Source organism: Ambystoma mexicanum, chromosome 2p (genome assembly GCF_040938575.1).
Source record: "Ambystoma mexicanum isolate Mex_15411 chromosome 2p, UKY_AmexF1_1, whole genome shotgun sequence".
Taxonomy (NCBI): Eukaryota; Metazoa; Chordata; class Amphibia; order Caudata; family Ambystomatidae; genus Ambystoma; species Ambystoma mexicanum.
In genome coordinates, this window is record NC_090923.1 from 899,593,784 (window position 1) to 899,609,507 (window position 15,724).

Consider the following 15,724-nt stretch of genomic DNA (forward strand, 5'->3'; position numbering starts at 1 on the left):
CATATGTTTTTGTGATACTTTGTAACCAATGTAACCTATGCACCAAGCTGTATGACTGCCTACCTTCTTGCACTCTGATACCCTCGGGTCTGGCGCGCACAATAAATACTAAACAAACATGTTGTTGAGGGAAGACATGAGGGCCCAATATGGGCCACAAAGTGTAAGCCATGCCCCAGAGCATCTCTTTCCAGGTGCGAACATCCCTTAATAGTATGGACACGTTCATGGGCTGAGTGAGTAGATAATGGATTCACCCCATGCCACCCTGGGGTCCAACATCACACTGCGAGTGGCAGCCCTTTGTCCCCTTGGATGGAGTTGGGGCCATTTGCCTTTATATTGAAAGTGTTTAATAAAAGTTATTTTGCGAAAGAAATTGTAGTTCTGAATTCGTTAAACCTCTTCTATTGCAGATGTAGAGGTGGATGTGGACGAGATAACTCAGGAGCAGGTGTCGGATTTAAATAAGCAGGCAACTACGTATGGCATGGCTGAAGGCGACTTTGTCAGGTGAGGATGTGAGGCCTTCAACCTGAAGTTAGTTCCAACAGATATCATAATTTCAGAAATACATTTTTCAATTAAATGCGCATGTCATTGCTGCTTATACCTTAATGTTCTTCAGTCTAGATTAGTAACTCCTGATCTTGCATGCCAAAACACAAGACAGTTTGCGAATGGAAAAAGTCAATTAGCTGAGACGGATCATGGAGTCAGTAGTGAAACAAGAATTCGCACAGGGAACAAGAGAGCTGCAAAAGCATTGGGCCTGAAGACAGGCAATTGGGTGATGCTAAGAAATTACAGAGTGCTTGGAAAATACCATGCTGTTTTGTCCGGGTGATGAGGGGTGCCGTAGGTGGTGGTGGTGGTGGTGTTAGAGTATGAAATCAAGTGGAGCCAGAGCCAGGTTGCCGATGCCATGAAGCAGCGGGTGGGCAAAACAAGGGCCATGATTCTGCAGTTGGGGCACAACCCAATGTGTGAGTGGGTACCACTACCACAACTTAAGTTTGTAACTGTGAAACGTTACTATGTCCCGTGGAGCCTTATAACTGCGACAGCAATGGTAGTAATGTCCCTGCTCCAGTGAGCCAAAGTTCTAATCAAGCGCGCAGCAGATGATTATTCCTGTGCCCAGCCAGGCTGCATGAAATGCCATCCCACTGCATTTCCTTTGTTGTGGGTGTATGCTCCTTGATTGGGTTGAAGGTGGAGCTAGATGGAATGTTGAATGGGGCTTGTGGGGCCGCCTAGAATCTAGGAAGGGACGGTGGTGGAATGAGAGTGAACATGTGTCTTGCGTGTGCCTGTTGGCTGCCCAGCACATGGGTCCTTTTGTACAAATGAACCTGCCTGTCATCCTTCTAACATTATACTTGACCAGCTGTGGACAACAACGTGTTGATTGCTTTGAGGGCTGGCTTCACTGAGCTGCCAAATAGTCATCCCAGATCAACTTTTCAGGAGACCAACTCTGAATATTTGACCGTAATGTTACTAAAGTGCATTTTAGTAGAGGCTGTTCGCTTTTATGTTGGTCATTGCTAATATTGGACTGAATTTTGTGATTCAGTAGTTCACCAAGGCCAACCTTATACTTTTTGGATCCACAATTTTATATATTATTGAATGATTGTGTATAGCTGCTTCAGTTGGTAAACATTTATTTTTTAACAAAGTCTTTTATGCATACTTGACTCTGGCTGTTCTCAAGCAGTGACTGGTACTACTTTTAATAGGCTGTATCGCTCTTGTTGAGGTGCAGAGGTCTTGTAAAAGTACCATTGTGTCACTGTAGAGAATTAGCTGTCCTTTTTCTTTAGCAGGTAGTAGCAATGCAATCTGTCTTGATTTGTTGTGATAGCATGCCACTGTACAATGACTTGTGCACTATTATGACAACACAGCAATGCACAACCGAACTCTGCCACATTTCTACTTTTGCTTTCTGCCGTTTAAGAGGAACACACACTGCAGCATATTTTAGTATGAATATAAATGTGAACAAATTAAACAGCAAAGCGCTTTTCAGGATCTTAGTAATGTCATAAAAACATTTTCTAACACCTGGTTAAGGTTTTGCAAAATCTCAGCCTCAAGCAGTCTTCTCTAAATGCCTCATGAGGTTGAATACCTCAACCATACCTTCCAAGGCTTACCTCGACCCAGAAGTTCCCTGAACCGTTTACATTTTGGTTTTGCAGAATCTCTGCCTCAAGCCATGTTCTGGAAATGCTGCATGAGGTTGAATACCTCAACCATATCGTCCAAGGCTTACCTTGAACCTTTTATATTTTTTTCTTGTATTTGTATGAGACTGCAAGCACACTCCTTCCCTCTGAAAGAAAAAAATTGATCTCCACCTTCTCACACCCTTTCATAGGAATTACATAAAAGGGTCGCAAACTACCTCTTTGAATGGATTGTGTCCTCCCTCATATTCCTCATTTTGATATTTCTTATCCAGCTTCAGCTGCTTTGGATATTTTTTCCAGTAGAGCATGCAGCGTGTCGAAGTCGGTCGACTTGATGTCCCTAGGAGGCCTCAGTCTCGATGTCGACCTCATCAATGGTATAAAGCGCGCACAGCAATCGTTGACTTCAGTTCAGTTCAGTTTTTCTGCGAAAGTTATCACTTCGGATGCGGCACGCTTCGGTTCCATATTGAGAATCTTCTAATATATTGTTGAAAATGGCATCATCATCGGTGTCTTCGACTCAGAGATAGGCTAAGATGTCCCTTACGGACCCCCATCGGTTGGGTCTGTGGTGCCTCGGTTCATCTCACGCTACCTTCGACTGTAAGGCCTGCCTATCGATGACAGCAAAAGATTTGAAGGAGCGAAGAGGGAAATTGGCGTCGGGTAGGTCAAAATCCCCTTCAACCCTGTCAAAAAGTTGTCTTCAGACGAGTCAACAAATGTTTCTCCTCGTCGTAAAGACGGTCGAGATCACGCAGTCGTTATCACCACTCATCCTCTTCACGACGATCGAGGAAAAGGCACCATAGATCGCGGTCTACGTCGAGTTTCTCCCCATAACGGCTTAAATGCCCGACAAAGTGGGAGAAGTTCAGAGTAAAAATGATTCTAGTTTTTCAGAATGCAGCCTTGACCCCCCTCCAAAATCATGAAAGCCATGCCCAGGTTGAAAAACTTAACAAGAAAAAAGATGAGGGCAAGAACTGTGCGTCTTTGGGCCAGGAAGGCAAAGAAAAATCTCCTCGAGGGTGGTCGAACGATCCCTCGTGTCGAGACAAATCTTCCTCGAGGAAGTAGTCCTCGACACCATCGGCACTAAAAGACTCCTCATCGGACCGTGACCGGTCCTCGACGCCGAATGAGTCAGATGAGCCCTCGACGCACCGCCATCGAGGATCAAAGAAAAGATATACACCTTTACCTAGAAAGGACTTTTTTGAGTCACTTTCTTCAATTTAGGAGGAAGCAGAAAATTCTTCAGAGGATTCATGACCTTTTGATCTCCAGTATGGAACACTTGGGATCCCTGAGCCTTTGATCTCAGAGGAATCAAGGCTAATAAACATACAGGAGGCCCTGCAGAATGCAAGTAGACTAGATGCTTCCCCAGCATTGGAGTTTGGGAGACCAGATCCTACTGAAAGTTCTTATAGACGGTTAATGTCCAAGGTGGTAGAGTATATGGGGTGGAAAAGACCAACACCAATATACGAACAAGATGATCTAACTGACATCCTAGATAAGGCACCTCAGGAGGACCCTATTCTTCCTGTTCATGTGGCATTGCAAAGCAGAGCGAGTTTGGGAGATGCCAGAATTGATTCCAGCAGTGAGTAAGAAATTGACATCTAAATACAGAGCATCCAGTAGTGACCCTAGTTACTTGACAAAGCACCCCACTCCTGAAAGTTTAGTGGTACAAACTGCAACACCAACCTCTAAACGGAATGCATACCTGACGATTCCCCCAGACAGACATGAAAAGCGTTATGATGCTTGGGTCAAGAAGGTTTTTGTAACGCTCACCTGATTCCCGTAGAGGCGCCGGTCTTGACTGGGCGTATACCGTATCTTCAAAGGTGATGTGTAACACACGGCTGGCTCTTTGGGCTGGACCTCTGTGCACTGTATGTCTGACTCGAAGGGTAAGATGTCTGCAGATAGAAAATATGGGATTAAGGAACTGGGTTATTGAATGTCTCTCTCTTCTTCCCTTTCTCTTCTCCTGTAGAACCCCAAAGGTTAACGCTCTCACCTTAGGTAAGTGAACGCCGTGCTCTCCATCTGCCTCGGGGCAGGGTGCTGTAACCAGTTTCTTCACTGGATAAGGGGAGCAGGCCTCTTGACTTCAGAGGACTGCTGTCCGTCGTTTACTGCACGAACGGTAAGTTTCGAGTAATTCTAATGTCTTTAAAGTCTTTAGTAATGATGTTTCTTGTTTTGCAGGGTTCCGGCGATGGCGGATGATGGGCTGAAGTGAGTTGAAGATGGAGCCCGTGTGATGAATAGAAGCGCCTGGAAGCACGTAAGTAAGCGCTTGTTGCCTGCTTCACGATGCGCTCTAACTGTCTTTTTATTTTGCAGGTACAAGTTCGGAGCGGCTGCAGGGTGCCGGAATACCCACTGGGTTAGATGTGGAAAGGAGTAATGGCACGTGAGTATTAAAGTTCCCCAATGTCTTTAAACGCACCTTGTTTTGTCTTTCAGATGCGGGATGCAGCGCCGAAGGCCTCCGGAGCGTGCGAAGAGTTGGTAAGCTTTTGTCTTTCAGATGCCGGAATGCAGTGTGAAGACCTCCGGAGCGCACGAGGAGTAGGTAAGCCTTTGTCTTTCAGATGCCGGAATGCAGCGCGAGGTGTTGGTGACAGCCGATGGACCAGGTAAGTGAAGAGCTGTCACTGAAGACCGTAATGCTAACCTGTTCTTTCTTGTCTTTATAGGTGTTGCTGAAGACTGGATTCAGGATGGTAAGCCTTTTTCCTTAGGCCCAGGATCAGATGCAGAAGACACGATGAGCGTTCTGCTGCAGAGGATGCAGAATAACGCAAAGCAAGATTCATCCATCGGGTGTGGTTTAAATAGCCTCCTGTAGTGCTTAGGTGTCTCCTTCCACAGCCACGCCTAGGTAAGAAAAGAGTTCCTGCTTTCCAGAAGAGTTCCAGTGTTCTGAATCTAGGGAGTGGCTCCTGCCCCACCCAACAGGAAAAGTAGTTCCAAACAGAAGAGGATCAGAGGCTCAACTGGCAGGCAAGTAAGCAGCATGGTCTGCTGCAGGTAAGTCCACCCAAGCATTATGAGCCCGGCGCTTCCAGCGCTGGGACTGGGCATATTTATGAGCCTGGTGCCACTGGCGCCAGGACTGGGTCCAAAAGGTCCCAATTGGGACTGGTTGGCACTCGGAACCTGGGTTATGGATCTGCTTCCAAGGGAGTTGGGAAAACCCTGACCTTTTGGAAGCAGAGATCATGACAGTTTTCTGTGCGGGAAGTATAGCCCTAAAGTCAGCAAATGCTACATGCACGTTGGCCAGAGTCACTCACGCTATTTAGGAATGTGTAGCAATGGCGGCTGATCATATACCCAAAGGAGGAGGAAAGGCAAAGATTTTTAAATCTAGTCAAGGATTGGAAAGACGCAATGTGCAAATCCCTCCAGACAGGTCTCGACACTGCTGACCGCATCAGCAGGTCCATGGCAGCTAGTACAGTTATGCACAGATTTGCCTAGTTAGTCTGGTTTTGCATGTGCAGTCCAGATTGCTTAACATGCCCTTTGATGGTACACATTTATTTGGTAGCAAAGCTGACGAGAGCCTAGAAAGATTACAGACCTCTAAAGCGGCAGAAAAGTTGCTTGGTGCTGCTATTAGACCGTCACAAAACTGGCACACCTAAGAGGGGGAGGTCCTTTCGCTTTTACTCCTCAGTTGGAAAGGGGAGAGGACTGTCCAATCAAAGAGGTCAGAAAAGATTTTCAGGCGGTGGACGGAGAAGAGGTATTAGAACCGCCCAGGCAGCGACTGCTTTACCATCAGCCACTGCTCCAGCCGCCTCTAAACCTCTCTGAGGTCTTAGTTCACAAGACCCCGGTGGGATGCAGACTGTCACTGCATCTGAAAGAGTGGCAGGGCATTACTGTTACTGCCTTCCCTTTCTAAAAAAAAGCCTCAGTCATCCACCCGGGAACTCTTTCAAAGTTCCAGACCGCTCCTTATGCAGGAAATATTAACCCTGCTAGAGAAAGGTGCTATAGAACCAGTACCTGTAGCGGAGAGGGACAAGGGTTGGTACTCCCCGTACTTTCTAATTCAAAAAAAGGCAGCAGGATTCTGACCCATCTTGGACTTGAGACTTGAACAAGTTCCTCGGGAAGGACAAGTTCAAGATGGGTTAACCTTTCTCAGATCCTTCAGCTTCTGGACTGATGGTATCATTGGACCTTCAGGATGCCCGAGGTTTGCCATTGGCGGTTCACACCAGTTTCGAGTTCTGCCATGTGGGCTGACCTCTGCCCTAAGGCTTTTCAACAAGTTAATGGCGGTGATGGCAGCGAGTCTCTGGAGGGGGTTGGGGGTTCACGTCTTCCCCTTCCTGGACGATTGGCTGATCAGGGCACGTCCCCCTCCCCCCCCAACAGGCCTTGGAAAATTGCAGCTCCACCTGTCACTCCCTTCACAGACTGGGCTTGTTCCTCAACTTCCCAGAAGTCTCGCCTGATACCATCTCAAAAGCTCCTATTCATTGGAGCAGTCCTAGATGCATCCCTGGGGAAAAGCCTCGCCACCATAGGTGAGGGATCAAGACATGGTGGCCGTGGTTTACCTTTTACTAGTATTATGTATTTTTACCACGGGCTGCGTACGCAGCCACGGTAAGGCACCCATGGGTGCCCATTTCGGCAAAATGGCCCTGGTTTTCTTTTTTTCACCATTTCTTGTCAGGAAAGGTCCTTCTTGAGATTTACTCTGCGTGCCAAACCAGGTTTTGTCTTTGGCAGGATTCACGAGTGAAGCCCGCCTCTGGCTCCAGTATGTCTGGCAGGGGCAGGGGCAGGGAGTGAGGGAGGTGCCCGAAACTCCCTGTGCTTAATCTCCTTGGTTACAGGAATGCACCCAGAGGTGATTGGCCGGTTGGCTGCTGCTGTGTGATTGACAGCTAGGCTGGAATGAATGGGAGAAAGCTGCATAAAAGGCAAGGCTTTTTGGTTTGGAAGGCAGGGTCGACTGCTGGACGAAGGAATCTGAAGAAGAACCTGGAAGAAACGCCTGCTTCAACTCCTGGACCGTTGGTTAGCCCGGTGAAGCCCTGCTGCTGTGCTGAAGCTCCGAATTCGCCTCGACTAGAGAGGCCCTGCAAGGACGACTCCCCTCCCCTTGAGTTGGTGGGACCAGTCAACTCCAAAGTAAGCATGTCTGGACATCCTCTCGGAGCTGGTTGTATTTCCACTGCAGTTGCTGCTGGAACCGAAGAGCTAGGGAGAAAAACACCAGATCGTGGGCGTTGCTTTTAAGCCCGAACTGAGCGCTAGGAATATCCTCCTGACTTCCCTGATGCAGGACTGACCAAGCCTAGGCCACCTCAGAGTGCTGGACCTCAGAAGCAAGGAAAGCCTGAAGTGGTATCCGATAACCGCAGTGTTGCTATTTGCTGTCAGAAGCGAGGAGCTGAAACGATGAAGGACCGCTGAATTGAAGTTTGCCCATTGCTGCCGCTGACCGTCCCATTGCCGAGCAGGAGTCCCCAGACGTCCTCCCTCTTGTCCCCACGACTGAGGCTCAGGAACAGGATCTGCAGAGCTGTACAGGAACAGAATCCAGCTGGAACCATTTCTTCTAACCAGAGGTATTGTAAAGTCTAAGAACTTAACTCTCGTTATGTAACCTTACTTGCTCTTGTTGAGACCTGTCTTGGTTACCTTGCAGAGTTGCTAAAGCTTTGCCCCTCACAAGCCTCTCAGCTTGTGGCCATTCAAGTGCTCTATTTTCTAGAAACATTTCTACAAACATTGCAAGACTTTTTACCTACCTGCAAAAGAAGATCTTCAGCTCTCCTTGACATTGTGCAATTAACATTGACTGTCCTGACTTCCTGAGAGACTCCTCTTTACCTCTGACTTTGTGCTTTTTGCCTTTCCCCCTGGAAAGGGTTAATTTACTCTGCATTGGAAGGTTTTTAAAAGTACTTACCTGTTTATGAATTATTTGTTAACCTTTTTTTTATTCCTCTATTCTATCTTTTTCACCAAACTCGTCTTGCTCTAAATGTACCAGTTATAAATCAATGTCCCCAGTGTCTTAGCTATTTAAATCACCTGAGGGTGTAGTCTGTGTGCCATCCCAAATGGATATTTGCTGATTTAGAGAAACTAAGAGTGCGTATTTAGGAGTGTATTTGTGTGTTATTATATTGCCCCTTCTGAAGAAGGCTTACTCAAACTGACTGTTAAATTAATAATTGTTTAATCAAGAAATCTTGTGTGTAAGAGTTTATTTGAATACTTGTTACTGTGAATCTCTGTATAACTCCCCTACTGCTCACATTGACCCCTCTTGAGATGAGCCTGGCTGCTCAACACGCTACTAACCTGTGTAGTACAGACTTATAACCAAAGGTTGGGTTCCTATTGCCAGCAGGTCAGGGTTGTTGTAGTGCACCCAAAGGGTACTGCATACAATCTTGCCTAACACCCCTCCACTCCCAGAAGAGCTGTATGTGGTGCCAGGGGGCAAAACCTTGCAGTTGGCCAACATTTGCAAATTCCTAGCATCAAACCGCCTCAGGGAGAAACCCTGGTGTCCATGAGACTGCATGACGGCACCCCTACAGACTTGGCCCTACTCTCAGACAAGGTTTCCTCTGTCAGACCACTCTGTCATGAAGTGGCTTGCTCCGGCTCCACACACTGCGCTGCTGGTAAGTGCTGAGACTCCTCAGGAACACGCTTTGCTTCCTATGGGCACGTTCATGTCAAAGATTGGAGGCATTTTCGATGGGGAGGATGATATTATCCTCTTAGTACTGGAACGTCTATGCCATTGGGAAGTAAGAGTTGTACGGTGAGTGGGAGGAGCTCTTACAGTAGGCTTTCAACTTGTAAGAGGCCATTGGTTTGAAAACCACTCCGCAGTTGGACATTTTGTCGGCTTTAACTGTAGTGAAGTCTCAGGCTTCTTTCCAACGGATTATGGCCAAGGTAGTCAAGGCACTGTGCTTGTTGGCCCATCCAGACCATAAGTTCAATTTGAACTAACTGACATTCTGGGTGAGGGGCTCCAAAGATGGATCTTGCTGCCCTTTAATCCGCCGTTATAGGTCCCAGTGTTGGAGATTTGGGAGAAGCCTTACTTGTCCCTCAGCTGACCAGAACCTGACCAAAAAGCACCATCCGGCACCCTCTGACCTGCGTTTGTCTGAGCGCTTCCCACTTTTCCCCTCCATGGGGGGTGGAGGGAAAACAAGAGGTTGGATGCATGAGGCAAGAAGGTTTTCGTCTGGGTTAGTTTGGCTGGGGGAAGGGTGAGTAGATCTGTAGAGGAGCTGCTGAGTCACCCTCTGGCAAGCTGCAGTCTTACACCCCCACCTAGTGTGCGGAGCCATGGGACCTCGAGGGGTGGTGTCGCCTCCTAAATGGTGCTGCCCTCTTCTGCCCCATATGCACCATGTCAGATGCTTGGACTGACTGGTGGTTTCTCCAGCAAATTGTCTCCTCTTTACTCAACGCCATCCTCTTTCCTGCCCCTCTTTGCTGCCAGGGCTCCTCTCCTGTTGGAGAAGGTTCATCAGCGTCTGGTGAAATGCACTATGGAACAGATGCTGTACTCGAAACAAGACAGAAGCGGATATTCCAATTTCCTTCTGGTTCCAAAGAAGGACAGGGGCTTAAGTCCCATCTAAGATCTCTGGCTTTTGAAACTGTACCTGCGCAAGGACAAATTCAACTTGGTGATTTTTCAGTCTGGCTCAGATTCTTCAATTTGTAGGACATCGGGAAAGATGACCAGCTTTTTTGAGTTATGCTGCTGTCTGTTCCGGCAGGGCTGTTACCAAACGGACCCTCTCAATTTGGATAATTCTCTGCATCCCAGAATGTTACTGTCTGGCTGGAAAGGATTCAGATGAGGCTCTAAGGGCTTAATTGTTAGGTGGAATGTCCATCTTGTGTGCAATTCTCTGCACTTAGTGAGTCCTCAAGTTCTTTTGCTGGACTTGGATTTTTATCGGACTCTCCTGAGTGAGTGGGAACTTTTTACCTCACTCACCCACTCACTCATCTTTATCTGTGACTATGGGAACCCTTTTTGTTTCCTTTGATGGAGTCTACTTTCCTCCATCTTTTTGAGGCATCTGTATTTGACTTTTGCAGCACACAGCATCTTCTGTGCAGTATTGCTGCGAGCTCGAGCTTCCCTCTTTGGTTTTCTTTTATATTCCTGTGATAAAATTATGTTAGCAGCATAGGGGGATTTTTTTAATCCTAACTATGCTTTTGTTTTGTGAGACCAGCACTCCCCACCTTATGTGGAGTGCTGAGGGGACACATTGTATCCCTTTCCTCACTGCTCCTGCAACTGTCGTGTTGCTGCAACCTCCCCTCCAATCCCGCCTCCCAAGCCCTCCCCCTGGCCCCGATTGGTGAAATTGCACCTTGTTGTGCAGGAGGGCCTAAACCCTGTGCACACGCGCTTCCTGAGCCATTTTCCAACTTGGCTTCAGGTAAGCGTTACATTTCTGGAGTGCCCTTGGCACTTTTAAAATTATCTAGCGCTTAATTTCCCATTCCAACCGACCCTCGGTCAGCGCTGCTCCCTCCCCAGCAATCCTGCCTCCCAAGCCCTCACCCTGGCCCCGATTGGTCCACCAATCCTTATCCTGTTCCTGACGTGGGCAGCCCTCTGCCCAGCAGCCCCTGCAGCTAAGGGCCCCAAGGCAAAGGGCGGCTCCTACATTGGCAGCTCCAAGACGTGTCTGCAGGTGTCCGCAGGAGAAGCCCATGAAGCCAACTGACACCAACAAAAACTGTGTGTGGCTTGGGTGGGGTGTAGAGCAATTACTCTACTCCAGAAAGCCCCCGCCACTCTACCTTACCTTTCCCTAACGTAGCCTGCCATAGACTTACACCATGCACACTTAGAGAGATTTGTGACCACCAGCCTAAATCTATTCATGACTGGACTGTAAATTTTGTCAATCATTACATACTATACTTGCCAATGTTAACAAGTACCACACCCAGAGAGAACTGTGAAGATTAGCATTTGTGACATTTAGACAGGTGTAACAATGTTAGCTTCTGCCTCACTTAGACAGAACTCTGAACTTCTGCCTGCGTCGCATCTAGATGGGATTATGAATGTTAGCATGTGCCACACTTAGATGGAATTCCTAACTTCAGCCTGCATCGCGTATAGATAGGATTATGAATGTTAGCATGTGCCACACTTAGATGGCACCACAAGCCTACAACACAACAATCCGCACAAACTTCACTACACTGCAACAACAAAACAAACCACACATAGACTCGCAAAACAGCACACGACGACTACCGACCGTAAAACACCCGAAGCCCAGCCAACGGACCCACCTGGCTGAGGCTGCCAACAGCACATCACTGCTCTCTTTTCCAGCTTATTCCCACTAACTCGCCCCCCCTTCCCTTTTTCAGAGCCGCCAGAACACCAGGGGACCACTCCGGTGGTGATAGTGCGCGGTACAAATATCCTTTAACATTACAGTGGGAGGTCAATATGAATGGCTGGTGGCTGAATGGCTGGTGGCAGTGGATGTTTTATACCGACTTTTGCAAGTTTTACACGCAGGCTGCTGTCGCGGCTGCTTCTGTAAAGGACACATGGGTCACCATTGACCATAAATGGTGCCGGTCTTTTTTCGCCAACTCACGATGGCTTGCCCTTTCTTGCGCCTTATTCTGCTAACCTGGATGGGAGGAGTCCTGCTCATTCCTTTGTCTTTGACGGGTTCCTAGTGAGAATCCCGCCCAGAGGTGCCAAGGGGACCTTGTTTTTAATTGTGTTCAATGTTTTTTTAGGTGTGGCTCCAACACCTCCCCTCCCCCCCCCTTTTTGGGTATACATTAACTTATTGTTGCGCATGCACAGCGAAGTCACGGCTAAGTCTGTTAGCTATTCACTGGGACACTTGGAGGTAGGAGGCATATTACTTTTTGGCTAGTGTATTACTGATCCCCGTTTTTATACACAGTAATAGATGTTCTCTCAAGCACTAGTCTTGAAAATGGCTAATTCGGTAAAGTAATCCGAGAGTTGGTGCGAGATCTGAATAACAGCGCTGACATTGTTACACGCCGCTTTGTATTATTGCTGGTGCAGACTTGCTCACGCGATTTAGCATTAAGTGGCTCTGGAAGATTCTGGTGATTCGCCCTAGGGCTTGGGCAGCCTTTTTGGTTTTTTAATGAAAATATAGTGTCTGATGTGACGAAAGCGAAAATTGGCATTAGTGATTGTTTGTGTGAACCCCGCTCCGTCTCCCAACTCCCTTGATTTGGATTAGAGTGAGGTGTGCCGGAACTGGAGCTGGGTAATTGGGCAGTTTTGATTGATAAGTGTGAACTGATACAGCTGAAGTAGAAGTGCCTTCTGCCTACTCAGTCTTGTAAAATAAGATGGAATTGCGTTCTGCAACTGATGACCTGAAAAAAAGAGAAGCTTTGATTAAAAAAAAAAAAAGCCCTATTGGACTACGCAAGATTCCAGTGCAGAATATTGGAACAACTAAAACATGTGCTAGGAAAACAGTAAGCCGGTTAGGACTGGTATCGGACATAAATTTAGCAAAATTGATTAGCTTTTTTTTTACAAATATTGAACGTAAACAAGCTATAACCAGCACGCAGGAACCAGTGTATGGAGCAGATGAGGCATGTTATGAAATTGTAAAGGATATTTGTGCTACTCTTCCATATATAGGTACCAAATTGATATCTCAAGTTTTCCAGTTACCAAATGAAATTGCAGAGTGTTCTGAGGAAGGTATCTCACCTGTACATATCTCGGAGCCTTTAATTAAGAATAAGTGTACCTCATTGATGTATGAAACTGAACTGGAGAGTAGTACAAATACAAATATATAGAGCCTCCTCAACAAGGGTATGTACATGATGGGGAGAATGTAAAATTGGGAGGCGAGGCTCCATCTTGGAAAGTGCACTTATTGAGTGAAATAGTGAATACAAATCTAAAAAAGGACCTATTGCGGGTAGACATTAATCAGCATGATAAGTATAGCTATGAGGCACTTGACATGGAAGTAGCAATAGCGAGTGACTCAATCCAGAAGGGTATGAAATGTAAAGTATGGGAAAAAACTTCTGACCCCTCAGTGACATGTGGTGATTTGATATTGCCGGGTGCTATTACCCTCCCTGATTACATTGAAAGAGCATTGGAATTTCAAAGATGGTGATAGAGTAACAGTAAACCCTAAGTCAGGCCACCTGATTCTATCAAAAATACAAGATATTATACTGTCACCAGCAGAGTTATCAAAACCTGCTCTTAGTGATTTACTGGATGAGCAGATGGAAGATAGATCAGATGATGTAAGCTTTGTGGGAAAAAGTAATTCGGAATAATTTGATGCTTTAGAGAATGTGCTTACTACATTAGTTGATAAATGTGACAATATCGAGCGAACCTTAGCCGTACACTCGGTACTCTTACACAAAAGCATCACTATACAGAGAAGTCATAAAAGACTCCAGCACCAATACTGAAGCTGTGGTGGACAATTTGCAGACAGTTCCAACTAGTCTGTCCCCTGCTGATAGAAAAGATATGTTGAGAACAGAAAGCCCTAAAATTACTCTTAGACAACGAAAGATAAAGAAACGGCGGAAGCCACTTGCACAAGCTATAATGTATAGCAAGAGAATTAATAATCATAATACGAATGGATGTATTTTAACAAAAAAATCATCATGGATTATAGAAAAGGCTCCCAATGATGATGTGGAATAGTTAAAACCACAAAAGCAGTGATATTGAAACCATTGGAGCTTTGTAAAGAACCACATTTTAGTGGTCCCCATACAGTTTTACTCCATACCAACTTAGTAAGCTCCGTACAATGTAGTTTGACAAATAACAAAAAGGCGAACACTAATGAAATAATGATTAATAACAAGGGCCTGAAGATCGCCAATACCTCAGACATTAGATCCTTCCTAACTTGCAGTGATATAGATAACTCGAAGCCTATCCTTGAACCATGGATACGGAACAAGAAGCTCACCAAGCAGAGAAAAAAGAAAAAGGCTGAGAAAGACAAAGGGATTGCTGATGTGGTACTTCATGACGTGCAGACATTATTTAATGTTGAACCAATTATACTAAAGCCAATAGAATAAGTAGTACAGAGATCTATAGTACCTCCAATATTACTCATTAATTTATGGTGTCAATGCACAGAATGTAGAAATAGAAAGTCTTTCCACCTCGGACACTATGCATACGCTTAAAAGAGATAATGTCCCCATGATTAATGTTATCCAGCTAGAAGTATTGGAATCTTGCAAACACATTAAGATCCTTAATCGAAAAGCAATATTAGATCAACAGTTCCTTTAAGGATGATAACAACGAATAACCTAAAGATTGTTGAACAGGTAGTCATGTCTGAGAAAGTCATTTCTAATGTTTGGTGTTTTGAGAGCTCTATACATGAGTATATACTTAACCATGCTAAATTATTTGAACAAGTAGGATATAGCTGTAAAGAAGCATTGATTCCTTCTATAAAATATCCTAGTAGGAATTCCGTAGATAAAATAGTAAAGAACCTACATGTACCGTCAATTAGACAACAGAAAGTAGTTGAGAAAATGGAACCTGAGAAAATTCCATCTAAACCATCTGAAGCAAGTAATAATGTAACCAGCGGCTACTGGCAATGGCTGCCAGCAGAATTTAAAAGTTATTTTGAGAATTAGGCCCGTTGACATTGAATTTATTATGTCCTGGAACACGCGAGGAAATACTCATTATAGGGCAGAAATACTCATTATAGTGAAGAAAATGGTCTGTTAGAGTTTGTACCATATGCTACGATCATTACTTTACAGGAAACGTGGCTTTACACAGAATGTGATATTCATGGTAGAACAACGATTCAAAGTCTAGCTCAGAAATAACCTAGAGGGCGATCTAAAGGGGGGCTGTTAACTTCGATTTGCCACCCGTAGACAGGAACTAAAATCTGGTGGTCTACTTCGATGGTATTGCCGGTAATAGTAAACTGTGATCTTATTTCAACACCCAGTTTCCTAATAGTAAATATATACAATCCGCCTAATGGATTGTATAATAAAGAAAACATACTTACCATCACGAGTATCTTAGAGGAATATAACTCATTGCTGCCCGTCATCCTAGTAGGTGACTTCAATGCTCAAATTTATATACAAAACATTGAATCCACTGGACTATTGGGATCTGGCCCTATGGAACGGACCTCTAATAGACATGGAAAACCTTGGACAAAGCTGTTCGAAATATGGCCTAAATATGCTTAATGGAACTACTAGTGGAGATCCACATTGTGGGGTGACGAGAGTAAGTGGACAATCTTTGTCCACAATTGATTATGTATTCAATGAAAACGCTAACGTGATAGCATTGGACTTTGCCATTGGCTGTAAGGAAGATAGTGATCATCTCCCATTATTTATATTATTACCATCCATGGGACCCCTGATGA

General features: G+C 45.5%; 1 protein-coding gene across 4 annotated transcripts in view; it reads left to right on the forward strand.

The window, feature by feature from the left end:
• The window catches only part of CLASRP (CLK4 associating serine/arginine rich protein), a 1,024,175-nt gene that overhangs the window by 304,113 nt on the left and 704,338 nt on the right, over nt 1-15,724 (forward strand). For all 4 annotated transcript variants that reach the window (XR_011302052.1, XM_069644604.1, XM_069644606.1 and 1 more), the window contains one exon: nt 417-513. Coding sequence is in view for 3 of the 4 variants with exons in the window: in XM_069644604.1 (XP_069500705.1) it covers nt 417-513 (97 nt within the window). In the remaining variant the exon portion in view is untranslated. The remainder of the gene's footprint in view (nt 1-416; nt 514-15,724) is intronic.